At 45.3% G+C, this 27,636-nt stretch overlaps 1 protein-coding gene across 4 annotated transcripts in view; it reads left to right on the forward strand.

The window, feature by feature from the left end:
• Nucleotides 1-27,421, forward strand: part of LOC118358376 (inositol polyphosphate 5-phosphatase K-like) — a 46,929-nt gene extending 19,508 nt beyond the window's left edge. For 3 of the 4 annotated variants that reach the window (XR_008078909.1, XR_008078911.1, XR_008078910.1), the window contains exons 2-14: nt 806-1,361; nt 2,057-2,164; nt 2,692-2,800; nt 13,958-14,074; nt 16,366-16,541; nt 19,711-19,822; nt 19,961-20,070; nt 20,198-20,405; nt 20,648-20,785; nt 20,933-21,016; nt 21,130-21,234; nt 21,464-26,599; nt 26,901-27,421. Coding sequence is in view for 1 of the 4 variants with exons in the window: in XM_035736142.2 (XP_035592035.2) it covers nt 806-1,361; nt 2,057-2,164; nt 2,692-2,800; nt 13,958-14,074; nt 16,366-16,541; nt 19,711-19,822; nt 19,961-20,070; nt 20,198-20,405; nt 20,648-20,785; nt 20,933-21,016; nt 21,130-21,234; nt 21,464-21,760 (2,120 nt within the window). In the remaining 3 variants the exon portion in view is untranslated. Of the gene's footprint in view, nt 1-805; nt 1,362-2,056; nt 2,165-2,691; nt 2,801-13,957; nt 14,075-16,365; nt 16,542-19,710; nt 19,823-19,960; nt 20,071-20,197; nt 20,406-20,647; nt 20,786-20,932; nt 21,017-21,129; nt 21,235-21,463 lie in introns of all 4 variants that reach the window. The other variant, XM_035736142.2, reaches the window with a different exon arrangement.
• The last annotated feature ends 215 nt before the right edge of the window (nt 27,422-27,636 follow it).

The following is a 27,636-nucleotide window of genomic DNA, read 5'->3' on the forward strand; positions in this document are numbered from 1 at the left end:
CCTCTCTCTCTCTCTCTCTCTCTCTCTCTCTCTCTCTCTCTCTCTCTCTCTCTCTTCTCTCTCTTTCTTCCTTTCTCTCTCTCTCTTTCTCTTTCTTCCTTCCTTTCTCTCTCTCTCTTCTTCTCTCTTTCTTCCCTTTTCTCTCTCCCTTTCTTCCTTTCTCTCTTCTCTCTCTTTCTTCCTTCCTTTCTCTCTCTCTCTCTTCTCTCTCTCTTTCTTCCTTTCTCTCTTCTCTCTCTCTTTCTTCCATCCCTTCCCTTCTCCCTCTCTCTCTCTCTCTCTCTCTCTCTCTCTCTCTCTCTCTCTCTCTCTCTCTCTCTCTCTCTCTTCTCTCTCCTTCTTCCTTTCTCTCCTGTCTCTACCTCCTCTGCTCCACACCTGCTGCAACTCTCCCTCTCTTCCCCCCCACCTCCTCTAATTCCCCTCAATGCTTTGCTTTCTCTAAACACATTCACTCTTCTCTCTCTCACGCGCTTTCTTTCTCTCTCTTGCTCTCTCTCTCCTCCTGGATGACTTAATGACCTGTTTCAGATGCTCTCAGTCACACACGAGAGTGCAACCACCCAGAAACTCGGGGCTGGCATTATGCTGCCAGAGCACCCGGGGAATGTGGGGGGAATGTGAACTGCTCAATCACATCAACGGATGCGTCAATGAGAGCACATAATAAATAACCCTCCCCACCATCACCAGACATGTAAAACTTTGGTCTTCCATTGCTAAACATCTGAACATCTGTCTATACTGCCTGGGACACTTTGATGGAATATGGTGATCACGATTTTCTCCTGCTATCGTTTTTCAGTGAGTTTGTGGGAGATGGATCCAGACAATCAGAGCCAAAGCCAGCCACAGCCTGAGAACCCATCTGGACGAGCAGAGGTTTTAACCCCCACTCCAGCAGTAGTTCCAGGCACAGAAGCCCCAGCCTCCGACCCTTCTGCCTCTGCTCCTGCTCCTCAACTGTCAGTCCCAGTGCGGCCTCGACGGCCTCAGAGGACCCCCAGAATAGAGGGCTCTGTGGACGTATGTGATCCCAAACCTGACCCTCCAGGGGCCAACCAGGACCGATCCACCACTCATGATGCTCCAGCTGGGGCCAGCCATCCTAAGCCCCTGCAGCCTGAAGCAGCCAAGCCCCATGGGGGGCATGGAGGGGCCACTGAAACCACTCTGAAGGCTGGCCCTAAAGTCCCAGGCCACCCTCCAGGGGCCAGGAGCCCCATCTCAATGAGGGCAGTCTCAGTTCCCCAGCCACCGTCCTCCAGGTCTATACCTCCCCATCTCAACCCTCATGCCCAGAGGGCCTTCTCTGTGGTGGGCACCGCGGACACACCGTCTCAGGTGGTGGAAGACTTCAGGTGAGCTCCTGGCTCTGTGCGTTTTCTATCAGATCCAGCTTTCACTACAGCATAACAGTTGTTTTGAACATGAACAGGAAACACTTTTTAAGAGCATGCTTCAAACCTTCAGTGCTGTGGTGGGGACACAATCATTTGTCAATATATGGCCCCAAGCACCATAGTACAGGTTGAAGTGGCATGTGACCAACTACATTTTTACTGGGGAGTAATTTCCTTTTATCACAGTGGCAGGAAACTGTTAAACCACATCTACCAGAGTACAGCTCAAGCTCAACTCAAGACAATGTGTCTTTGCCACTGAAACTCCCAAATTGAGAAGCTGTAACAGTCAGCAGTTTGAGATATTTCCACTTCCCGCTCTGTGTTATTATCTATACTCACAACACATACCCAGTGTCCCCAAGGCTTTGTCAGAGCTCTCTGATAACCTCTCTAATTTATGAAGCTAATTAAGCTAATGGAGAGAGTGCATACTCAGAGAATCAATCGAAGTGTATCAGATATAGACGCATCATTACATGGCAACAGAGTAAGGATGTGCCCTCCCATGTCCTGACAAATTCTTTGTAATTAAATGGTCTGCGGATCATTAAGAATCTGTTGCCCAATTATTTTGTTATGGATTGAACCAAGCTTCTATTAATTGTATACTGTATGTGATTGTGAGATTCTGGGTTCCTTCTTTCTGATAGGGTGCACCTAGTCACATGGAATGTGGGCGGTGCCGTGCCGCCAGATGACATCACTGCTCTGCTGGGGTTGCACATTGGAGATGGAAACACAGACATGTATATAATTGGGTGAGCTTTTCCCTAGTGGCAGTCAGCCAACCATCTTCTCATCGCCAAGTATTCCAGAAGACCTCTCCTGTCCCTTATATCTATCCGCCTTCCATAGACAGTCCCCTAGGTTGAGTGGTTAGCTTTACTGTTAAACAACATTGATCCATCTATTTAGCTGTCTTTATATTTCCCCCTACACATGTTTTATTGTCCATCCATTTCCTTGTTACAGTCCTTTCCCACTGAGGTGTAAAGTGTAGGAAGGCATAAATATGAGTATGAACTATTGCCCCCTCCTTTACTCTCTCTCTCTCTCTCTCTCTCTCTCTCTCTCTCTCTCTCTCTCTCTCTCTCTCTCTCTCTCTCTCTCTCTCTCTCTCTCTCTCTTCTTTCCTTTATCTCTCTCTCTTCTCTCTCTTCTCTCTCTCTCTCTCTCTCTCTCTCTCTCTCTCTCTCTCTCTCTCTCTCTCTCTCTCTCTCTCTCTCTCTCTCTCTCTCTTCCTCCTCCCCTCTCTTTTGACTGTGTGTTACTGCTGCTCTCTCAGGCTACAGGAAGTCAACTCAATGATCAACAAAAGGCTGAAAGACGTTCTCTTCACAGACCAATGGAGTGACGCCTGCATGGAGAGACTCAGCCCCTTCGGATACATACTGGTCAGTAAAGGGTTGACAATGACACAGAGACACCCACACACTGGTGCAAACACAAAAAGAGAAATAATGCAGAGCAAACAAATAGAGCTCATGTTATGTACATTTGTGAAAACATTTGTGTTTTGAAATGTAAGTGCAGTGAGAGCCAGTCTCTAGTCTCTAGTGTATAATATGTGAGGGCATAGTGGAGCGGATGGGCTCATTACTCTCTCTCTCTCTCTCTCTCTCTCTCTCTCTCTCTCTCTCTCTGTCTCTCTCTCTCTCTCTCTCTCTCTCTCTCTCTCTCTCTCTCTCTCTCTCTCTCTCTCTCTCTCTCTCTCTCTCTCTCTCTCTCTCTCGGTGCATGCTGGGTGTTTTTGGAGTTTGAGTGTTTGGTGTGGAAAGCTCTATCCTAACTAACTTTCTTGATTCTATTCTTTTCTTTACATGTTATTTTCTATGGTGGAGGGTTAATGCAATATTTGTTTTTAGCGGTATCCAAAGTTTCTTTTTTCAAAGTTAGGGTGGAAGAGGACAGAGTAACATTCCGGGGGGTTGCAAGGTATAGTGTGCGCAATGGCTTCTCAGCCTAGTGCGCAAGAGACGCTGTCGATTCAGCATGGTTTCAGGTGTGTTCCTGAGAACGGAGTTAAGGTGGAGGAGGTTCTGCTCGCGGTCGGTGAACAGGTAGGAGCTGAGTTTATACATTCTGCTTCTAGAATGAACAAGGCGGTGGTTGTGTTCATGAAAAGAGCTAATTTGGTCGGTAGGCTAATTGCTAGCGGAATATTTGTAAGGGATGTGTTGGTGTCAATTTCACCTCTCTCTACCCCTTCAACAAGAGTTGTAGTGGCAAATTTGCCTCCGTTTATTACGGATGATCAAATTAGGAAAGAGCTGAGTCGTTTTGGTAAGTTTGCTAGCGGTTTCCGTGTACTGTCAGCAGGTTTTCAGGCAGATGCCGTTAAGCACGTTGTTTCATTCAGGAGGCAAGTGTTTATGTTTCTGAACAATAATGAGCAACAGCTAAATGTGCATTTTAAAGTGAGGCATGGGGAAGGGCTCTATGCAGGTTTTGCCAGCACAGATAGTCTACGGTGTTTTGAATGTGGGGATTTGGGGCACAAGAGCTTTGCGTGCCCACATAAAGGCCATAGACAAGGGGAGGGTACGAGCGCAAGGGGGAAATCGAGGTGAAAATGCAGGGGTAAGGAGATGCAGACAGCAGAGGCTGGGCCTAGTCAGTCTAGAGATGGTGGTGTAGATGAGGCTGGGTCTAGTCAGGCTAGAGATGGTGGGGTAGCTGAGGCTGGGTCTAGTCAGGCTAGAGATGGTGGGGTAGCTGAGGCTGGGCCTAGACATGCTATGGAGGGTGGTATAGCTGAGGCTGGCCCTAGTCATGCTATGGAGGGTGTTGTAGCTGAGGCTGGCCCTAGTCATGCTATGGAGGGTGGTATAGCTGAGGCTGGCCCTAGTCATGCTATGGAGGGTGTTGTAGCTGAGGCTGGCCCTAGTCATGCTATGGAGGGTGTTGTAGCTGAGGCTGGCCCTAGTCATGCTATGGAGGGTGGTGCAGATGATACTGCGTCTAGTCAGGTTATTCTAGTGGATGAGGAGAGTATAGTGGGGAAGTGTAAGAGATTAGGGGAGGAGGAGGAGGGTGTCAAGAGGAAAAAGAAAAGGGTGTGGACAAAGGCACCATGGAAATGTTGCCTGTTGCTGTGGGTGAGGCCCTAACCAGAGAGAAAGGGCAGGTGGTCAGGGTGGGAGATAGAGAAGAGGAGGAAAGTGAGTCTGAGGAAGAGGATGAGGAGGTATTTTTTTTCAGACTCCTCTTCAATTGGCCCGGAGCTGACAGCCAGTCAACCAGAGGGGTCTAAGTACACGTTGAGAGAACTGACAAGGTTCCTGAATGAGACTAAGGGGAAAAAAGTTAATCTTGAGGCTTTTTTCCTGATCCTAGAAAGTTTGTAAGATCAGTACAACATGCTATGAGAAATGAGGGGCATGGTGTCCTCTCACCCAAGAAACGGTTTAGGTTGAGGAAGTGGGTCACAACAGTGCGTAAAGGTTTACCTTCAGACACTGTTTAAATGTTTAATTTCTTACTGACACTGGGGCTTTTTGAGCTTTGCTATTGGTCTATTTCTCTGCTGGCTTTTCTCCCACTTCTTATGGAGACTCTTCGGGTAGGCTCGCTCAATATAAATGGCGCCAGAGATGCGGGAAAGAGGAGTGTGTTGAGTGAATATGTAAAACATAAACAAGTACAGGTGTTGTTTCTGCAGGAGACGATAGTGATGTGGTGAATGAAGTTGATTGGGGGCTCTGGTGGAAAGGGGCAAGTGTGTTGAGCCATGGGACAAATCTTAGTGCAGGGGTGGCAGTCCTTTTTGCACCGGGTCTGGCTGTAAAATTTGCTCCTCAAAGGAGGTGTGTAGGGGTAGGTTGCTTGTTGTTAAAGCAGAAATTAACAACATGTGTTTTGTCTTTATAAATGTGTATGCGCCTAACACAGGGAGAGAAAGAGGGGTTCTATTTGGGAGTCTTAGACAGGAACTCTCACAAGTAGCGCCTGAGGAGACGCTGGTGATCGGAGGTGACTGGAACTGTACAATGGATTTTACAAAAGACAGAAATGGGGAAGAGCCTCATTCAGTGTCAGTGGGAGTGTTAAGGGACATCTTTAATCAGTTTGACCTAGTGGATGTTTGGAGAACTAAACATCCAAACACAAGACAGTATACGTGGGTGAAGGTTTTTGGGGCTAGGGTGAGTGCAGCTCGACTTGATCGTTTTTACATGTCCAGGAATCAGAGCAATAGGCTTCTGAGTGCTACCATTCTCCCAGTGGGGTTTTCGGATCACCACATAACCATGGCTCGGCTGTCTATTTCACCAGGGCCCCGGCAGGCATCTTATTGGAAGTTCAATGTAAAGCTCTTACAAGATGCCACTTTTTGCTCAGGTTTCCAGACTTTTTGGGAAAGATGGGGGCAGCGAAGAGAGGAGTATGAGTCTCTGAGTCAGTGGTGGGATGTGGGAAAGTGCAAATTCGGCTTTTCTGTCAACAGTACACAGCTCTCTCATCCTCAGAGGCAAGGAGAGTGTTGGGGGAACTAGAGCGGTGTATTAGTGAGATGGAGGTAGAGATGGTGGGGCAAGGCAATGTAGGCCTCCAGGCTAACTTAGCCGAATTTACGTAGGGACCTGGGCAGTTTTTTTCCAGGTTAAAGCAAAGGGAGCACTTGTAAGAGCTAGGTTCTCCATGCTCAAGGAGATGGATGCTCCCAGCTCCTTCTTCTTTGGTTTGGAAAGACAGAGCAGTGAAGCCAAGGGTATGCATTGTCTACGGCTGTCTGATGGGCGGGTGACCTCTGTGGTGGGGGAGATGCGGGAGCGGACTGTGGAGTTTTATACTGAATTGTATAGGGCAGAAATGTGTGATCCTATGTGTGCTCAGGTCTTGTTCGCAGGACTCCCTAAGCTCTCTCGGGCACAGAGGGATGAAATGGACATTCCTCTGTTGTCACATGAACTGGCAGAGGCAGTAACTCAGATGTCCCCCGGTCGTGCACCCGGGGTTGATGGACTTCCAGTGGAATTTTACAAAAATTCTGGGGAACAATTGGACAGGATTTCTTTTGCGTGTTGCGAGAATGCCTAGGGGTAGGAGAGTTGCCGATGAGCTGCCGTCGGGCGGCTCTGACTCTCCTGCCCAAAAAGGGGACTTGTGTGAACTTAAGAACTGGAGGCCTGTGGCGTTACTCTGTGCGGACTACAAGATTTTTGCCAAGGTCCTCTCTAACAGACTGAAGTCCCATCTGGACTCTATAATACACAAGGACCAGACATATTGTGTACCGGGACGCTCAATCACGGACAACTTGTTCTTGATTAGGGACATGTTGGACTTGTCGAGAGGTTCTAATGTGAACTTTGGACTGGTCTCTTTAGATCAAGAGAAGGCTTTTGATAGAGTGGATCATGAGTATCTGTTTAATGTGATGTCTGTGTTTGGGTTTGGGAAGAGTTTTGTGACCTGTGTGAAGCTGTTGTATGCTGGGGCGTCATGTATGGTTAAGGTGGGAGGGGGCTCAGTAGGCCAGTCTGGGTGAGACGGGGCATTAGACAAGGATGCCCTCTATCTGGGCAGCTGTACACACTAGCCATTGAGCCTTTTTTAGGACTGCTACGCAGGAGACTGCGGGGAGTGTGCTGGACAGGCATGGATGTGGTGACAGGAATTGCAGTCTCAGCATATGCAGATGATGTTTCTGTGATGGTCAGGGATGGGCAAGATATGCAGGAACTAGAGACCAGTCTGAAGGTGTATGAGGGAGCTTCATCAGCTAAGGTAACTGGGGAAAGAGCAAAGCTCTGTTATGTGGGGCATGGGGGATAGGGCTCCTCCTCTGCTTCCAGGGGTTTGCAGTGGGGTTGTGAAGGGCTTAAAGTGTTGGGGGTGTACCTGGGCTCGGAGAGGTGGGTCAGCAAGAACTGGGAGGGGCTGACACAGGCAGTGGTGTCAAGACTGGCCAGGTGGAGGTGGCTCCTGTCCCAAGTGTCATATAGAGGGAGGGTGCTGATAATCAACAACCTGGTGGCATCTTCCTTGTGGCATAAACTGGCTGTCCTCAACCCCCGCCGGTCTGCTTGCAGACCTGCAACGCAAGCTGGTGGATTTTTTTGGTCGGGACATCACTGGCTGAAGGCAGCAGTTTTGTACATGACCGTCCACGAAGGAGGACAGGGCCTGGTGGAACTGGAGAGCAGGATGGCTGCTTTCAGACTAAAGGCGGTGCAGAGACTGCTGTACCACACTGATGTTGGCTGGAGGGAACCAGCATGCGCGCTGCTGAGGAGAGCTGGCGGATTAGGGTTGGACCGGCAGCTGTTCCTCATGAAGCTGGAGAGGCTGAGTACAGCAGGTCTCTCAGAGTTTTACTCTGCGGTGCTGAGGGCCTGGCAGCTGCTAAGGCCCACACGAGAAGGGGGTGTGGAGCCTGGGCAGTGGGTGGGGAGGAGCCCATCTTCCACAACCCAGCCATCCCTTTGAGATCGGTTCAGTCGGCCACCCTGCAGAGGCAACTGATGGCAGGGGGTTTACAAAGGCTGGGTGACCTGAGACTGCTGGGAGAGGAGGGGTGGAAAACCCCGGAGGTCTTGGCGCAACAAACAGGAATAACGTCTCTTAGGCTGCTGGAGAGATTCCTGGAGGAGGTTCAGGAGGCACTGTCTGAGCCGGTAAGGGGGGTGTTTGAGAGGCCAAAGGGAGAGGGGCCACCAATGTTCCCGCCACTGCAGGTGACGGCAGAGACTGGAGACTGGCAAGGGGGTCTGGAGGACTTGTTAGATTTTAACACTCCGAGCCTGGGGGAGTTTGAGGGGGTGGGAGGTAAAGCCCTCTACAACCTCTGCGTTAAGGTGAGGAGCATTAGAAGCCTAACAGGAGTGAAGGCACATCAGTGGCAGGGGGTATGTGGGGCGGAGAGTATGGTGGGTTTTAGATGGAGGGCGCTCTACAAACCCCCAGTACCAAAGAGGTCAGGGACCTCCAGTGGAGGGTTCTTCATGGAGCCCTGGCCACTAACAGCTGGTTGGCACGGGTTGATCCGGGAATTGGGCAGGGTGTCCTTTCTGTCAAATGAAAGAAACTGTAATTCATGTGTTTTCTGTGTGCACCAGGTTAATGCCATTAATGTCTCTGTTGGAATGTCTGTGTGACAGGTTGGGGGTGGTTTTGCTGTTGGGATGTTTATAATGGGATACAGGTATTCGAGTAAGGAGAAAGAAAAATGTGTTTTGTTGAATTTTCTGTTTGCTCAGGCAAAGTTAGCTATTTGGCTAACAAGGAGGAACAGGGTCAAAGGTGGGGGGATAACAGACCCTTTACTACTGTTTCATGGGATGGTCTCTGCGCGCCTTAGGGTTGAGTTTGAGTTCTATAAAATGATCAAATGTGTGGAGATGTTTGAGGAGATATGGTGTGTTGGGGGGGCTGTCTGTATTGCTGGGGAAGATGTTTTGGATATACGGTTGTAGGAGATGGTTTTGTGTATTTTTATTTATTTTTTTATTTTTATTTATTTTAGGAGTGGGGGGTGAGTTTTAAATGAATTAAGAATGTTTCAATAAAGCAAGACCAAAAGTCAAAAGTCTCTCTCTCTCTCTCTCTCTCTCTCTCTCTCTCTGTCTCTCTTTCTCTGTCTCTCTCTCCGTCTCTCTCTCTGTCTCTCTGTCTCTCTCTCTCTGTCTCTCTGTCTCTCTCTCTCTGCCTCTCTTTCTCTGTCTCTCTCTCTCTCTGTCTCTCTCAGCTCTGTGACTTGCTGCAGCACTATTGGTTACAGAAAATGTTTGATCCATTTCCAATGTGCTTATTTACGCTCCATCTATTCAAACGTGCTTGTGTGTGTGTGTGTGTGTGTGTGTGTGTGTGTGTGTGTGTGTGTGTGTGTGTGTGTGTGTGTGTGTGTGTGTGTTTAAGAGAGAAAGACAGAAAGACAGAGTAAGGGAGAGGAGGGGGTCCTGCCACAGCTGGTGCAGTGTGGTTGGTGTTTCTTGGCCTGTCAGTGTCTAACACATTATTCCACACTGTTGGAGAGGTAGGTAGAGAGGATGAATCAGCTGCAGAGAGACAACAGAAAGCTAGATGAAAGGTCTCTCAGGGTGCTGGTTTATTTCTGGACTGTAAGGGTCGCTCTGTGTTGATGGCTCTGTGACAGTGAGACTGATTCTGTCCCCTGGCCTTCATCTCATGCCCTGCTTGACTACAAATCACTCTTATAATGTTGCTCATGAGAGCTTTTTATGTGCATATGTGTTCACATGCATGCATGGGTATTTGTTAGGATTGTATGTCTGAGTGGTTGTTAGTATCTGTACTCTATGTGTTACCACTGAACCTCAACCATAACAGTATTACTGTAGTCGTCTGTCTAGTCATGGAATGTTGTACAGACATAAGGTCTCCAAGAATGACCTGTAACCCAACACCCCCTCTTTTCTCTCCCTAAGGTCACTGTCAGTAATATCCCCTCCCTTCTGTCCGCTCTCCTCCACTCTCACAGCCCACTGTCAGACTTGGCTGGTGATTAGACCTATAAGAAGAGAGTTTGCCAAACCATCCACCCTACAGACAAATACGTTGAAGCTATTGTAGGCTGGTCCCAGATCTGTTTGTGCTCTTGCCAAACCCGTTGCTGTCATTTTGTTTGGCATGACAATTCTATAAGGATTTGGCAAGAGAGCAGAAACAGACCCAGGCTACATCTATTGTTATTTTGGTGGACATATCAACCAATCAAAAATGTTGTATTTTAGAGACGAATCACAGGAAACAATGTCATGGTTTAAGTAAAGAAAACGCTTGTGAAAGATGAATTGCACACACACACACACATACACACACACACACACACATACACACACACACACACACACACACACACACACACACACACACACACACACACACACACACACACACACACACACACACACACACACACACACACACACACACACACACACACACATACACACACACACACTCTTATGCCTAATGTATTTTGTATTATCAAACCAAAATGTGGTTTGGCAGCCCTCAGCAGCATTCCCAAATGTTCTCTGAAGGTAATTAGAGATTTTTTAAAATATATATATTTATTTAACCAGGTAGGCAAGTTGAGAACAAGTTCTCATTTTCAACTGTGACCTGGCCAAGATAAAGCAAAGCAGTTCGACACATATAACAACACAGAGTTACACATGGAGTAAAACAAACATACAGTCAATAATACAGTAGAAATAAGTCTATATACAATGTGAGCAAATGAGGTGAGATAAGGGAGGTAAAGGCAATAAATAGGCCATGGTGGTGAAGTAAATACAATATAGCAATTACAACACTGGAATGCTAGATTTGACAGTAGATGAGTGTGCAAAGTAGAAATACTGGGGTGCAAAGGAGCTAAATAAATAAATACAGTAGGGGAAGTGGTAGTTGTTTGGGCTATTTATAGATGGGCTATGTACAGGTGCAGTGATCTGTGAGCTGCTCTGACAGCTGGTGCTTAAAGCTAGTGAGGGAGATAAGTGTTTCCAGTTTCAGAGATTTTTGTAGTTAGTTCCAGTCAATGGCAGCAGAGAACTGGAAGGAGAGGCGGCCAAAGGAGGAATTGGCTTTGCTATGATGACCAGCGAGCAGAGATAAGGAGGGACTTTACCTAGCAGGGTCTTGTAGATGACCTGGAGCCAGTGGGTTTGGCGACGAGTATGAAGCAAGGGCCAGCCAACGAGAGCGTACAGGTCGCAGTGGTGGGTAGAATATGGGGCTTTGGTGACAAAACGGATGGCACTGTGATAGACTGCATCCAATTTGTTGAGTAGGTTGTTGGAGGCTATTTTGTAAATGACATCGCCGAAGTCGAGGATCGGGCAGGTGCAGGCAGCAATCAGTTAAAGAGCATGCATTTTTCTTGTAACATTGACATCATTGATGTATATAGAGAAGAGAATAAGCCCAAGAATTTAACCCTGTGGCACCCCCATAGAGACTGCCAGAGGCCCGAACAACAGGCCCTCAGATTTGACACACTGAACTCTGTCGGAGAAGTAGTTGGTGAACCATGCGAGGCAATCATTTGAGAATCCAACGCTGTTGAGTCTGCCGATGAGCATGTGGTGATTGACAGAGTCGAAAGCCTTGGCCAGGTCAATGAATACTGCTGCACAGTATTGTTTCTTATCGATGGCGGTTAAGATATCGTTTAGGACCTTGAGCGTGGCTGAGGTGCACCCATGACCAGCTCTGAAACCAGATTGCATAGCGGAAAAGGTACGGTGGGATTCGAAATGGTCGGTGATCTGTTTGTTAACTTGGCTTTCGAAGACCATAGAAAGGCAGGGTAGGATAGATATAGGTCTGTAGCAGTTTGGGTCAAGAGTGTCCCCCCCTTTGAAGAGGGGGATGACCGCAGCTGCTTTCCAATCTTTGGGAATCTCAGACAACACGAAAGAGAGGTTGAACAGGCTAGTAATAGGGGTTGCAACAATTTCGGCAGATCATTTTAGAAAGAAAGGGTCCAGATTGTCTAGCCCGGCTGATTTGTTGGGGTCGAGATTTTGCAGGTCTTTCAGAACATCAGCTATCTGGATTTGGGTTCAGAAGAAATGGGGAGGCTTGGGCAAGTTGCTGTTGGGGGTGCAGGGCTGTTGACTAGGGTAGGTGTAGCCAGGTGGAAAGCATGACCACCTGCTTATTGAAATTTTCAATTATAGTGAATTTATCGGTGGTGACAGAGTTTCCTATCCTCAGTGCAGTGGGCAGCTGGGGGGAGACACTCTTATTCTCCATGGACTTTACAATGTCCCAGAACTTTTTTGAGTTTGTGTTGCAGGTAGCAAATTTCTGCTTGAAAAAGCTAGCCTTGGTTTTTCTAACTGCCTGTGTATATTGGTTTCTAAATTCCCTGAAAAGTTGCATTTCACGGGAGGTGTTCGATGTTAATGCAAAACACCACAGGATGTTTTTGTGTTGGTTAAGGGCAGTCAGGTCTGGAGAGAACCAAGGGCTGTATCAGTTCCTGGTTCTAAATTTCTTGAATGAGACATGCTTATTTAAGATGGTGAGGAAGGCATTTTTAAAGAATAACCAGGCATCCTCTACTGACGGGATGAGGTCAATATCCTTCCAGGATACCCGGGCCAGGTCGATTAGAAAGGCCTGCTTGCTGAAGGGTTTCAGGGAGCGTTTGATAGTGGTGAGTGGAGGTCATTTGACCTCTGACCCATTACGGATGCAGGTAATGAGGCAGTGATCGCTGAGATCTTGGTCGATAACAGCAGAGGTGAATTTAGAGGGCAAGTTGGTTAGGATGATATCTATGAGGGTACCCGTGTTTACGGCTTTGGGGTTGTACCTGGTAGATTCATTGATCATTTGTGTGAGAGTGAGAGCATCAAGCTTAGGTTGTAGGATGGCCAGGGTTTTAAGCATGTCACAGTTTAGGTCACCTAGCAGCACGTCTTTCAACCCCACACACACTGACACATACACGCATCTACACTTATTCACACTGTCATTTACATACAATCACGCATACAGAACACACAGGCTCGCATTCACTATGTCCTTACACAGAAACATACACACACATAAATACATAAACCTAGTCACGTTTATGGTTCAATAGAGCCCATTACACAACCAAGCCCTCCAAATAGCCAGTGAGTATGCAAGCAAGAGGGGCCTTCTCTCTCGTGGAGATGTGTGCCTCTGTTAATGCCTTGAGGGCATCACAGGTCCCAGCGATGCGAGGTCAGGCTTCTTATGGATGTGGATGTGGCTGGAGTGTATTTACAGGGGAAGGGAGTAGCATTACTTTAATCTCTGGTCTAGGGTGAGGAAATGTTTACAGCATTTATCCCTTTATTAGTAGATAGAAATATCACAAACTGTATTACCTGGTATCTAGACCAATAAAATACAAGTGAAATACATTTGCAGGCTGGGTAGGCTCAATATGATAATTGTGAGTACAGGCCTACTGTGGTGGTTGCTGTATCATGTATTCATTACATTACATTACATTTAAGTCATTTAGCAGACGCTCTTATCCAGAGCGACTTACACAGTGCAGGATTGTCAAATCATGCATCATGTTTTTCCCTCACATGGGTTTACTGTTTAGACAGAGGAGGCTATGCCCTCCTTTTGGTTCGCTGCCTCATGTAAAACAGTGGGAGAGCTGGACCACTGAATCCTGATGAGAGAGAGACATCACTGGTACACAGTAGAGAGACAGACATACATACAGTTATATCCAGTCGTTCAGTTAGCAGGCTTCAGGCAGACAGCCCAGAGAGGATGCGTATATAAACTTGCCGATATAATATAGATATAGTTAATTTGCCTAGAGATTACAGTAATCATTATCCCACTGAATGGTGGACTACAAGAACATGGGTGAATACAAGCAACTCATGTCCACATATCAGTTTGTTTTATAGGCAATCAGCTCGTCTATAATGGCTCATTTATTTCTAATTGTCAAATTTAGCAGGAGACAATTTACCTCCCCATCACCTTACATTGTGACTCATTATCTCACAACTTCTCTCCCATTTCTGTCTCCCTCCCTCCATTTTCTTCCCCTCTCACTCGCTCTGTCTCAGGTGACGTCCCAGCGGATGCAGGGGGTGTTGCTGCTGGTCTTCGCTAAGTACTACCACCTCCCCTTCCTCCGAGGGGTGCAGACAGAGACCACCCGCACCGGCCTGGGGGGCTACTGGGTAAGACACCTGCCTTTTGAGACTACATTCTACAGAGAACCACACAAAACTGTCCACAATGAATAGTGATGGGGAAGAAATGGCTTGTTACATATCGCAATATAATTTTTGGATGATATTATATTGATATTTGACTAATTGTATCATGCTCTCTCTTGTCTCTCTGCAGCAGACATATAGTGAGCGATATGTTTTGAACATCAAATCGCAATACATATAGAATCGTGATAATCACAATACATATCGTATCGGCACCTAAGTATTGTGATAATATCGTATCGTGAGGTCTCTGGTAATTCCCAGTCCTACACTGACTTATCCTAATCACCAACTCAGGGAGAATCAGACAGACCACATTAATGAAGACAGCCGCAACACCCTAGGTTAAGATATAGAAGTGGGAATGTCAGCGCTATTGAACTGAGGTGCACAATCAGAACTGACCCACCCTTAAAGCTAGAATCTTTAATTGCATTTTACATTTGTCATTTAGGAGACACTCTTATCTAGAGTGACTTACAGTAGTGAGTGCATACCTTTTCTTTTTCTTTCACTGAAACAATAACAAAGCAGTCACCTCACCTCTTCAGTAAGAAGCTGAGGGATGGGCCTGGAGGAATTTTACCACTCTCAGACTTATAGACAGAGCTATGGATGCAAGCACTGACCATACATTTACAGTACATTGTTTACAAACATTGGAGTAAAACAAGCTTATATTTGGGGTTCTGAAAGTTCAAAAATGTATCTAGCAACTTCTAGCTTTAAAAAGCCTTCCCACAGCCAATCAGTCTAAGGACAACAAGGCAGTGCTAAGGATGAAAAGTGACCTTCCCTCCAGGGTTGCTTCTGTTGACCTTCCCTCCAGGGTTGCTTCTGTTGACCTTCCCTCCAGGGTTGCTTCTGTTGACCTTCCCTCCAGGGTTGCTTCTGTTGACCTTCCCTCCAGGGTTGCTTCTGTTGACCTTCCCTCCAGGGTTGCTTCTGTTGGCCTCTGTTTCCCTTACTTCTCACTATTTAGCAGGAAGGGTTATGTTTGAGCAGGCTGTACCCAAAGCTTATCTGGAAGTCTGCCTCCATACCTCTGATGTCCAGAAGGTGGTGCTTTAGTATTCTTAAAGAGAGAATGCATTTATGGTTCATAGCATTAAAGGTAGACTCAGCGATATGACATAGATGCAGAAAGTAAACAGGTCAATTTGCCGCAACAACTAAGAGAGCATTGATGCGTGAGGCTCATCTTCTCCTCTGTTTTGGTGCCCTGGCTTCCACACCGTGAACAGTGTGAAGCGAACCCGTGCATGTGCACAGATTCTCTGTGTGACTGTGTGAAAGTGAAGTCTTGCATCTCACTCATCTCAGTATCTGCGGTGCTGCTTGTAGCAACGTCATGTTGCTGAGTCTACCTTTAAAGGGATACTTCAGGATTTTGGCCATAAAACCCTTTATCTACTACCCCGGAGTCAGATGAACTCATGGATAGCATTTGTATGTACATGCATTCAGTTTGAAGGAAGTTTGAGGTAGTTTCGTGTATCAATGCTAACTAGCAGTGCGCTATTTACACTAGGCTTCCAGTCATTGCGCTAATGCTAGTTATCAACTTCCTTCAAACTGTAGGCAGAGACATAAATATGGTATCCGCAAGTTCATTTGACACAATCCCAAAGTATCCCTTTAAACACTCCCCAGATAATTTCTGTAGATATGTAAATGAGATCTGAACTTAAAGTAATCAGTTTCCTATGATGTACCCTTTAAGGGTAATGAAAGCCCATGCAGTTGATCAAAGTTTGCAGAGGCTGTTTGTCTGCCTGTTTTGCTGTAGTAATTCACTGTGTCTTTCTATTGTCCTCTCTGTGTGAACTCAGATAAGCATCAGCACATTCTGCAGGTCTCCCTCTGCTGTGTCATCTCTTGTATTTTTGTAGGTCAGAGCTGGTGAGGATGAGCAGCAGGAGGAAGCACACGGCTCCATCCTGCCTTCATTCACATAGAGCACTGCACGTTAAATATTGATCATGTCATTCACTGGTCATTCATGTATCCACAAACTTCCTGCCCTCAGATAGGTTTCCGCACTGGGGGTTGGTCTCATAGGCTCGGTTACTATTTGTACCATTTGTTCTTTCGGTTTGCAAATTGAATGTTTTATTACATCATACTAATTTTGCCATTCTGCTCCTGTCCCCAATCGTCAACCTTATTCTGTTTCTCTCTTTTTCTCTCACTCTCACTCTACCCCTTCCTTTATTCTCTCACTCCCTCTCATTTCTTCGGTCCTGTTATAGGGTAATAAAGGGGGTGTGAGTGCGCGCATGTCTGTGTTCGGTCACACCATCTGTTTCTTGAACTGCCACTTGCCGGCCCACATGGAGAACTCTGAGCAGCGGATGGAGGACTTTGAGAGCATCCTGCAGCAGCAGCAGTTTGAAGGCCAGGCTGCCACAGGGGTGCTGGACCACGAGTTAGTCTCTATACATATGAACACTGGAACACGAGGTAGTCACTATACATATGAACACTGGAACACGAGTTAGTCTCTATACATATGAACACTGGAACACGAGTTAGTCACTATACATATGAACACTGGACCACGAGTTAGACTCTATACATATGAACACTGGAACACGCGTTAGTCTCTATACATATGACCACTGGACCACGAGTTAGTCTCTATACATATGAACACTGGACCACAAGGTAGTCACTATACATATGAACACTGGAACACGCGTTAGTCTCTATACATATGAACACTGGACCACGAGTTAGTCTCTATACATATGAACACTGGAACACGAGTTAGTCTCTATACATATGAACACTGGAACACGAGTTAGTCTCTATACATATGAACACTGGAACACAAGTTAGTCTCTATACATATGAACACTGGAACACGAGTTAGTCTCTATACATATGAACACTGGAACACGCGTTAGTCTCTATACATATGAACACTGGAACATGCGTTAGTCTCTATACATATGAACACTGGACCACGAGTTAGTCTCTATACATATGAACACTGGAACACGAGTTAGTCTCTATACATATGAACACTGGACCACGAGTTAGTCTCTATACATATGAACACTGGAACATGCGTTAGTCTCTATACATATGAACACTGGACCACGAGTTAGTCTCTATACATATGAACACTGGAACACGAGTTAGTCTCTATACATATGAACACTGGAACACGAGTTAGTCTCTATACATATGAACACTGGAACACGCGTTAGTCTCTATACATATGAACACTGGACCACGAGTTAGTCTCTATACATATGAACACTGGACCACGAGTTAGTCTCTATACATATGAACACTGGAACACAAGTTAGTCTCTATACATATGAACACTGGACCACGAGTTAGTCTCTATACATATGAACACTGGACCACGAGTTAGTCTCTATACATATGAACACTGGACCACGAGTTAGTCTCTATACATATGAACACTGGAACACAAGTTAGTCTCTATACATATGAACACTGGAACACGCGTTAGTCTCTATACATATGAACACTGGAACACGAGGTAGTCACTATACATATGAACACTGGAACACGAGTTAGTCTCTATACATATGAACACTGGAACACGAGTTAGTCTCTATACATATGAACACTGGAACACGAGTTAGTCTCTATACATATGAACACTGGAACACGAGTTAGTCTCTATACATATGAACACTGGAACACAAGTTAGTCTCTATACATATGAACACTGGAACACGCGTTAGTCTCTACATATGAACACTGGAACACGAGTTAGTCTCTATACATATGACCACTGGACCACGAGTTAGTCTCTATACATATGAACACTGGAACACGAGTTAGTCTCTATACATATGAACACTGGAACACAAGTTAGTCTCTATACATATGAACACTGGAACACGCGTTAGTCTCTACATATGAACACTGGAACACGAGTTAGTCTCTATACATATGACCACTGGACCACGAGTTAGTCTCTATACATATGAACACTGGACCACGAGTTAGTCACTATACATATGAACACTGGACCACGAGTTAGTCTCTATAGATACGAACACTGGACCACGAGTTAGTCTCTATACATATGAACACTGGAACACGCGTTAGTCTCTATACATATGAACACTGGAACACACGTTAGTCTCTATACATATGAACAAATCAAATCAAATCAAATGTATTTATATAGCCCTTCGTACATCAGCTGATATCTCAAAGTGCTGTACAGAAACCCAGCCTAAAACCCCAAACAGCAAGCAATGCAGGTGTAGAAGCACGGTGGCTAGGAAAAACTCCCTAGAAAGGCCAAAACCTAGGAAGAAACCTAGAGAGGAACCAGGCTATGTGGGGTGGCCAGTCCTCTTCTGGCTGTGCCGGGTGGAGATTATAACAGAACATGGCCAAGATGTTCAAATGTTCATAAATGACCAGCATGGTCGAATAATAACAAGGCAGAACAGTTGAAACTGGAGCAGCAGCACAGTCAGGTGGAACGGGGACAGCAAGGAGTCATCATGTCAGGTAGTCCTGGGGCACGGTCCTAGGGCTCAGGTCCTCCGAGAGAGAGAAAGAAAGAGAGAATTAGAGAGAGCATATGTGGGGTGGCCCGTCCTCTTCTGGCTATGCCGGGTGGAGATTATAACAGAACATGGCCAAGATGTTCAAATGTTCATAAATGACCAGCATGGTCGAATAATAGTAAGGCAGAACAGTTGAAACTGGAGCAGCAGCATGGCCAGGTGGACTGGGGACAGCAAGGAGTCATCATGTCAGGTAGTCCTGGGGCATGGTCCTAGGGCTCAGGTCAGTTGAAACTGGAGCAGCAGCATGGCCAGGTGGACTGGGGACAGCAAGGAGTCATCATGTCAGGTAGTCCTGGGGCATGGTCCTAGGGCTCAGGTCCTCCGAGAGAGAGAAAGAAAGAAGGAGAGAATTAGAGAACGCACACTTAGATTCACACAGGACACCGAATAGGACAGGAGAAGTACTCCAGATATAACAAACTGACCCTAGCCCCCCGACACAAACTACTGCAGCTTAAATACTGGAGGCTGAGACAGGAGGGGACAGGAGACACTGTGGCCCCATCCGAGGACACCCCCGGACAGGGCCAAACAGGAAGGATATAACCCCACCCACTTTGCCAAAGCACAGCCCCCACACCACTAGAGGGATATCTTCAACCACCAACTTACCATCCTGAGACAAGGCTGAGTACGAGTTAGTCTCTATACATATGAACACTGGACCACGAGTTAGTCACTATACATATGAACACTGAACCCACTTAAGTTTACACCCAGGCACTTGCACAAATAAACAACAGGGGGTGCTTATCTGAGTTCTGCGCATGTGTGAGATTCTCTATGTAGATTTTTTACATAGCTGCTGCTCACTTTGCTAGCGCTTCCCCCTCCTTCCTCCCTGTGGCGATGATCTGACGTCTTTATCTAGTGTAGCCTAGTCTAAAACCTTTCACATGTTGTACAATAGACATACCCTGGTGTTGTACAACAGACATTACCATTGTATTGTACAAAATACATTACTGACGTGTTGTACAATAGACATTACTGACATTACTGACGTACTATTCTTCTCCTCCACAGTGTGGTGTTCTGGTTTGGAGATCTGAATTTCCGTATTGATGAACTGGAAATTCCGGCTGTGAAAGCAGCCATTGATAACAACAAACTCACCATGCTATGGGAGAAAGACCAGGTGAGATGCATGTTCAAGATGAAGGCTCACTATTAAACGGAGAATGTAATGTAGAGGATGCCACTAGAAGACATTCAGAGACCAACATAACAGAGACACATAATTTAACCTTATTCACTGATATCTCCTATTCTACAGCTGAACATGGCCAAAGACAGCGAGTCAGTGCTGGAGGGATTTCTGGAGGGTCCTCTCAAATTCCCCCCCACTTACAAGTTTGATGTGGGGACAGATACATACGATACAAGGTTTGTGGTGACATGGGGGTCTTTCTTGCACCTAAAGATCAAATGAGATGAGTGTTCTTATCATCACAGCTCTTATCCCCCCCCTGCCTTCTCTATCTCTTTCTCTCGCTTTCTCTCTCTCTCTCAGTGGGAAGAAGCGTAAGCCTGCGTGGACAGACAGGATCCTGTGGCGTCTGAGGGCCACAGTTCCCTCTGGGCCGACCCCTAATGCTGGGAAGAGAGGCTCTATTTTAGGGCAGAGCAGCGGGACCAAGGTCACCCAGCACTTCTACCGCAGTCACATGGAGTACATGGTCAGCGACCACAAGCCTGTCTCTTCCATCTTTACACTCCAGGTGAGACACAGCCCCTCACCCTCTCTTCCCCCCCCCATGTCCCAGTTGTCACCGGAGTTGTGACATGCACATAACTTTACCTAAAACGCAGCTGTAACCTGTAATAAACAGAGATAACCATTGTTGTAACAGGTTTCTACAGACTGTATGTTGATGCTGTATTATGTCGGAGAGAGATGTTGATATTGTGTTCTATTGATTATATACCATGATGATATTGACCTCCAGAATTCTGTGTGTAGTTCCCCTATAAGGTGGACATGCCCCTGGTGACGATCATGGTGGAGGATGAGTGGAACAGCATTGCAGATGCCACGTGCACGTTCAAGGCTGCACCTAATTTCGCTCGCAGCTCCTGGGACTGGATTGGGCTGTACAAGGTTCTCACTCGCAACCTTCTAGAGCAGATTTCAATGTTTAACAAAGCGTGAAGTAACTCAGATAATGTGTCATGATGAAGTCATAATTAGCTAAGACATTAAGTGTTTTTGTAAAATCAGGAATTGGTGCTGCCTTTGCCTCCCCAGGTGGGATTCAAACACCATAAGGACTATGTAGGCTATGTGTGGGCCAAGCAGGAGGAGGCAGATTACCATAGAGTAGAACACGAGGTAAGGGCGACTTTTAATAACAAACATGAATGAACTGGAGAACCTTGTCATGGTACTGTATCTTTATGTGTTTTGACTCTTCTCTCCCTCTTTGCGTGTCTTTACCTCTGCAGGTGACCTTTACTGAGGAAGAGTTGCCCAAGGGCTCAGGAGACTTCATCTTGTGTTACTATAGCAATAACACGAGCACCCTCGTGGGTGTGACAGAGCCTTTCCAGGTGCTTACAGTGATGCTGTCTAGTTTTTATGGTAAATAATAAAACATTGAAGTATAATGGGATTGGTCATTTAACTCTCCTTTGGTTCTTCCACACCCATCCCCGCTCCTTCATTTTGTTCTACACCATTTCCTGTGCTACTTCCCTATGCTCTTTTTTTCCTTGGTCCTTCGCTCTTCTTTCTCTATCTCTTCCTCCTCTCCTCCTCTCCCTCATCTCTCCTCTGCAGATCCAGCTGCCCACCTCCAGCCCTGCCGGTAGCCCCTCTGACGATAGCTCTGATTTCACCTCTGAGGACGACAGCGTGGTTGGTATGAAGACCATGTCCCGCAGTCCCAGCCCCCGGAAAAAGAAACACAGAGCCCGACACAGCCATAGCCGCAGTCCCAGCCACAGCCGTAGCCGCAGTGGCAGCCCTGCACTGCCCAAAATGAAGGGCCTCAAACTGCAGCCTGGCTCAGCCCACAACACCACAGATGGGGAGAAGGAGAAGGCCTCATCTGAGGCTGGGGATAGAGGGTTGTGATGGAGCCCCTGTTATTCTGCACTCACATAACCAACTCTGTGTGGTTTCTTAGTACATGATGCACTGTACTGTATTATATGTTTCCTTTATTGAAAATGTACATTTTCGGGTGCCATTTGTTTCAGGACTGGGGTTAGGCTTCTCGTACTGGAAGACTACTTTGTCTTGTGTGATTTTTCTTAAGCTGTTTTCAAATGTATGTCTCCCTGTAGATTCTCTCATTCCTCTCACACTCTCTCTCTCACTCGGTCACTCTTTCCTCTCAGGTGTAGAAAATACAGAGAGTTTTTGGCTGATTTTAAGAGAACCTTACAGGGCAAATCATTACCAAATCTCAGGCAGAGGGAATTGGCCACCAAAATGCATATTGCCAGTTGTTTCACAGATATTTTGAAGCAGCATAATATGTACCCCTCTGTATCAGCCCTGGGGGCTTAGTCAGCAGGTTAGCATGTGTGACAGCATGAGCAAATGATGTCTTTTGATGAGGTGAACAATTATTTTGACTCCCAAAGGGAACATTCCTTGCAAATGGTAATAATCCCTATTTGCTTTAGCGCAAGTCCTGTCCTACATGTTGATACAGAATTGTGTCTGCTGCTACATATATTCTCTAAGGGACCTGGTCCACAAGTGATTTTTTTATGAGTTTTGGATTTTAAAAAAAGTAGAATCACCAGGAATTCATCAGAAAATGAGTTTAATTTAGTAAATCTGTTCCAAAGTATTCCCACAAATAAAAAAAAAGAGACATATGTGATCGGGGTTTAATGTAATCAAGGTATGAAATGTATGTTATTTTAACATTTATTTTGGGACTTAGTTGTGGTCAATTCGCAGTGTACAAATTATTATTATTATGCTCCCGACCATCCGATCGGATAAAAATCGCCCAGCGGCAGAATGGAGTTGCCTACTCCTGCCTTAGGAAGTGGGCCAAGGAGATGAACATAGAGAGCCAACCCTTAATGAAATGTGATTCCATTTGCATCCACTGTGTTAGACAGAGTTCTAAATGCTAGGTGTAGTATACTACTAGTATATGAATACATGCCGTTATTCATAAACCCTTGTGAGTTGGCTTGACTGCATGGATCTTCAATGCCATGAAGAAAAAATAAGTTGAAACATTTTCACCTTCAGGGTACCGGTGTTTCCAGTTCTCTTATTTTCTTCCCTGCACTTCACCTCTCTTTTTCCCTCTTTCTCTCTCTCGTGTCCCCTCTCTCCCTTTTCTCTATTGGTGATAGTGATTAGCTGAAACTGTTCTGTCACTAGAAGTGATGTGTTGGATTGTTAACCTGTGACCTCCAATTCAACACCCTAGGCACTTTCTACCTATGGGCTTTTAGCTTAGGACAGTGTGTGCTGTTGTACTGTAACCTCATTGTGCGTGATTTCATGTATGTATGCCACTGTGTGTGTGTGTGTGTGTGTGTGTGTGTGTGTGTGTGTGTGTGTGTGTGTGTGTGTGTGTGTGTGTGTGTGTGTGTGTGTGTGTGTGTGTGTGTGTGTGTGTGTGTGTGTTTTGGGTTTACAAGAGTGAGTGTGTGATTGTGTATGACTGATAGTGATGTGTGTATGTGCTTGCATGGTTTTCTGGACATACTGTATATTCCGGTACTGTGATTTTGTGCCGTTAAAAGTGCTGTTTTTGACTTTTGACTGTTTGGAAAAAATGTTATGACGACAATGTAAACACAAAATGACATGTTAGATGTAGATACATAAGGAAAATGAAAGGCTGAATCAGTTTGCTTGCAGAACAGCAAGAAAGACAATTTCTTACATCCTATTTAAACAATACAAAAATACACTGTAGACAGTCTGAAGCTCCTCCAAGGTAAATGATCAGTGGAAATGGCTTTATATTGTTGTTATCCATTGATTATGTGTATCAATCAATATGACTTAATTGATCCAAAGTATGGTTATAGAAAAGGTGATAAGGAAAGATCTGAAAGTCTAATTCAATTGTCTTTTGCTATTTTAGTCTTTGGAAATGTCTCTCTCCCACACTGTATGTGGAATTTTAAAGATATGAATAAGGAATGTTATTGAAAGATTATAACGTGTTTAAAACAGGTGAGAGTAGGCTATGTACTGTATGTAAATGTCAAATATCAAATAGAGAACATATGACAATCAATGCCAAAAATTATGCATATATTTTCTTATTTTATTGTGTCAATTGAGAACCTGAATTCTGCTGGCAGGTGTGGGAGGACAATGTTAAAGCAAACGGGTTTATAGTCAGTTCTATTTAATATATAGTGTATACATATTTGTTTTTATTTATTTTAATTTTATATTTATTCATGCACACAACATAGTTTTATGTGGAGGCAAAAAGAAACAACCACTTGACTTTGTTTATCTGTGATTTCAGATCAAATGTAATTTTTTTAAATGGTATTGTCTCTGCTAGCTTGTATGTGATTGGGATTAAAACAACTGGAAAACATTACAACAACATTGTAAGAGGCTTGAATTGGCTAGTTGTTGAATGTTGATATTAGAGGGTGTGTTGTGGACCCGTCCATGGGGGTCAGGGGAACCTCTCTGCTTTCCAGCTTAACACCTCTGTCATACACGTTGTTTAGAGAAAACTCCTCTTTAAGCTGTACAGCTGGTCTGCTCTTTGAGTCTTTCTTGTTTTCAGTCGGGCCAGATCAAAGAAGCATTTCGCTACACCCACAATAACATCTGCTAAATATGTGTATGTGACCAATAACATTTTATTTTATTTGACATCAATAAGGAACTAATTATATTGCAATACATTGATGTTGTTTGCAGTATATTGTAAGAAACAGCTCCATTATAAAACATACAATGCCTAGACACCTCATTGTGTTGGGGGTGGTTTGTTACAGTGGAGAAGACCACCAGAAATGTTACAAAGGAAACATACGCTATGAGGTACTTTCAGTGTTGGTTGTTGTTTAACAAGAACCAGGTCAGATCTACAATAGTCATTATAAGCTCATCACTAAGCTAAGGATCCTGGGAGTAAACATCTCCCTCTGCAACTGGATCCTGGACTTCCTGGCGGGCCACCCCCAGGTGGTGAGGTAGGTAGCAACACATCTGCCACGCTGATCATCAACACTGGAGCTCCCCAGGGGCTCAGTCCCCTCCTGTACTCCCTGTTCACCCATGACTGCATGGCCAGGCACGACTTCAGCACCATCATTAAGTTTGCAGACAACACAACAGTGTCGGCCTGATCACCGACAACGACGAGACAGCCTATAAGGAGGAGGTCAGAGACCTGGCCGGGTGGTGCCAGAATAACAACCAATCCCTCAAAGTAACCAAGACTAAGGAGATAATTGTGGACTACAGGAAAAGGAGGACCGAGTACGCACCCATTCTCATCGACGGGGCTGTAGTGGAGCAGGTTGAGAGATTCAAGTTCCTTGGTGTCCACATCAACAACAAACTAGAATGGTCCAAACACACCAAGACAGTTGTGAAGAGGGCAGGACAAAGCCTATTCCCCCTCGGGAAACTAAAAAGATTTGGCATGGGTCCTGAGATCCTCAAAAGGTTCTACAGCTGCAACATCGAGAGCATCCTGACTGGTTGCATCACTGCCTGGTACGGCAATTGCTCGGCCTCTGACCGCAAGGCACTACAGAAGGTAGTGCGTACGGCCCAGTACATCACTGGGGCTAAGCTGTCTGCCATCCAGGACCTCTACACCAGGCGTGTCAGAAGAAGGTCCTAAAAATTGTCAAAGACCTCAGCCACCCTAGTCATAGACTGTTCTCTCTGCTACCGCATGGCAAGCGGTACCGGAGTGCCAAGTCTATGACAAAAAGGCTTCTCAACAGCTTTTACCCCCAAGCCATAAGACTCCTGAACAGGTAACCAAATGGTTACCCAGGCTATTTGCACTGTGTGCATCCCCCCAACCCTTCTCTTTTACGCTGCTGCTGCTACTCTGTTTATCAGATATACAAAGTCACTTTACATTCATGTACATTCTACCTCAATTGGGCCGACCAACCAGTGCTCCCGCACATTGGCTAACTGGGCTATCTGCATTGTGTCCCACCCACCACACGCCAACCCCTCTTTTACGCTACTGCTACTCTCTGTTCAAATATGCATAGTAACTTCAACCATATCTACATGTACATACAGTACTACCTCAATCAGCCGGACTAACCGGTGTCTGTATGTAGCCTTGCTACTGTATATTGCCTGTCTTTTTACTGTTGTTTTATTTCTTTACCTACCTATTGTTCACCTAATAGCTTTTTTGCACTATTTGTTAGAGCCTGTAAGTAAGCAATTCACTGTAAGATCTACTACACTTGTTGTATTCAGGCGCACGTGACAAATAAACTTTGATTTGAAGAAGCGTTAACATTATTTTGTAATTCTACCAACATATTATCCTAAACCTAAAGACCCATGACTCTGCTAATATTCAAATCAAAGTTTATTGGTCATGTACACAGATTAGATAGTAGAAGTATGACTAAAGGTAGAAAATGATTTACTTCGCTTTTACATTGGCTACATTCATGTAAAGCCCTATCTAAACCATTTACAATTGTCTGTCCCCACTCCCCAGGCTGCCATCCAGCCCCAGTTAGACGGGGTGTGTACAGGTCTCAGTTATAGATCCAAAGTCTGTTGATTTGAATAGTTTATTCGGTATCCCTCTCCTCCCTGTAGATGTGAGTCTGGTCGAGGCTGAGGTCCTGAGTGTTCCAGTGGAGAAGCGCAGACAGGGAACAGAGCCCTCCAGATGGTTACTCATGGACCTGAACACTGGCCTGATCAAGAAACACATCAGCGAGATGGACAGGAGGGTAACACAAGGTAAGGAGGAATGATAGGAAAGTTAAGGTCATTTTCTGGACATTTGAATAAAATGATGTCCACTGCTGGAAGGCTCACTTTCTCTCCCTGATTCTCTCCTCTGTGGAAGAGTTCAGACAGGGAACTGAGAACAACAAGAGCGGATGCATCACCTAGCCTGTCGGAGCGATGGAGAGAACTGACATATTGACAACTCAGTTTGAGAAAGTGTTTGTTTGTGTGTGTTTGTGTATACTGATGGAGTCTGAATTTTGTAAAGCCCTATCTAAACAATTTACAATAGTTTGTCTTCACTCTCCAGGCTGTCAGCCAGTCCCAGTTAGATGGTGTACCTACAGGCCTCAGCTCCACTATTGCCTGGGGGACATAAAGGACACCCAGAACTCCCTGGCAGACATCAGCAAGGAATGGAAGCAAAGCATTAACACTGTTGAATCTTGAAGGATGTAAAATATGCTGGGATGCAACACAGTTAGCTTGCCTCAGCCATGGAGAATCTAAAGAATATATTTTAAGATGCCACATTATTGGGGACTATTATTATTGGCTTGCATTGCATTTGTTGTGATACTGTATGACAGACCTCTTCAACCTTGTTCCTGGAGAGTTACCTAATTATTAGCTGGTTGATAAGCTAAATCAGGTACAGAGCCTTCATAAAGTATTCACACCTCTTTACTTTTTCCACATTTTGTGTTGTTACAGCCTGAATTTAAAATAGATTAAATGACGATGTTGTGTCACTAGCCTACACGCAGAATACCCCATAATGTCAAAGTGGAATTGTGTTTTTACAAATTATTAAAAATGAATTCAAAAGCTTTAATGTCTTGAGTCAACAAGTATTCAACCCGTTTTTTATGGCAAGCCAAAAGAAGTTCAGGGGTAAAGATCAACAAGTCACATAATAAGTTACATGGACTCTGTGCGCAATAAAATTGTTTAACATGATTTTCTTATGACTACCTCGTCTCTGTACCCCACACATACAGCAGTGAATTTCATACAGATTCAACCAAAAAGACCAGGGAGGATTT

This window comes from Oncorhynchus keta, chromosome 25 (genome assembly GCF_023373465.1).
Source record: "Oncorhynchus keta strain PuntledgeMale-10-30-2019 chromosome 25, Oket_V2, whole genome shotgun sequence".
In the NCBI taxonomy this organism is placed as follows: Eukaryota; Metazoa; Chordata; class Actinopteri; order Salmoniformes; family Salmonidae; genus Oncorhynchus; species Oncorhynchus keta.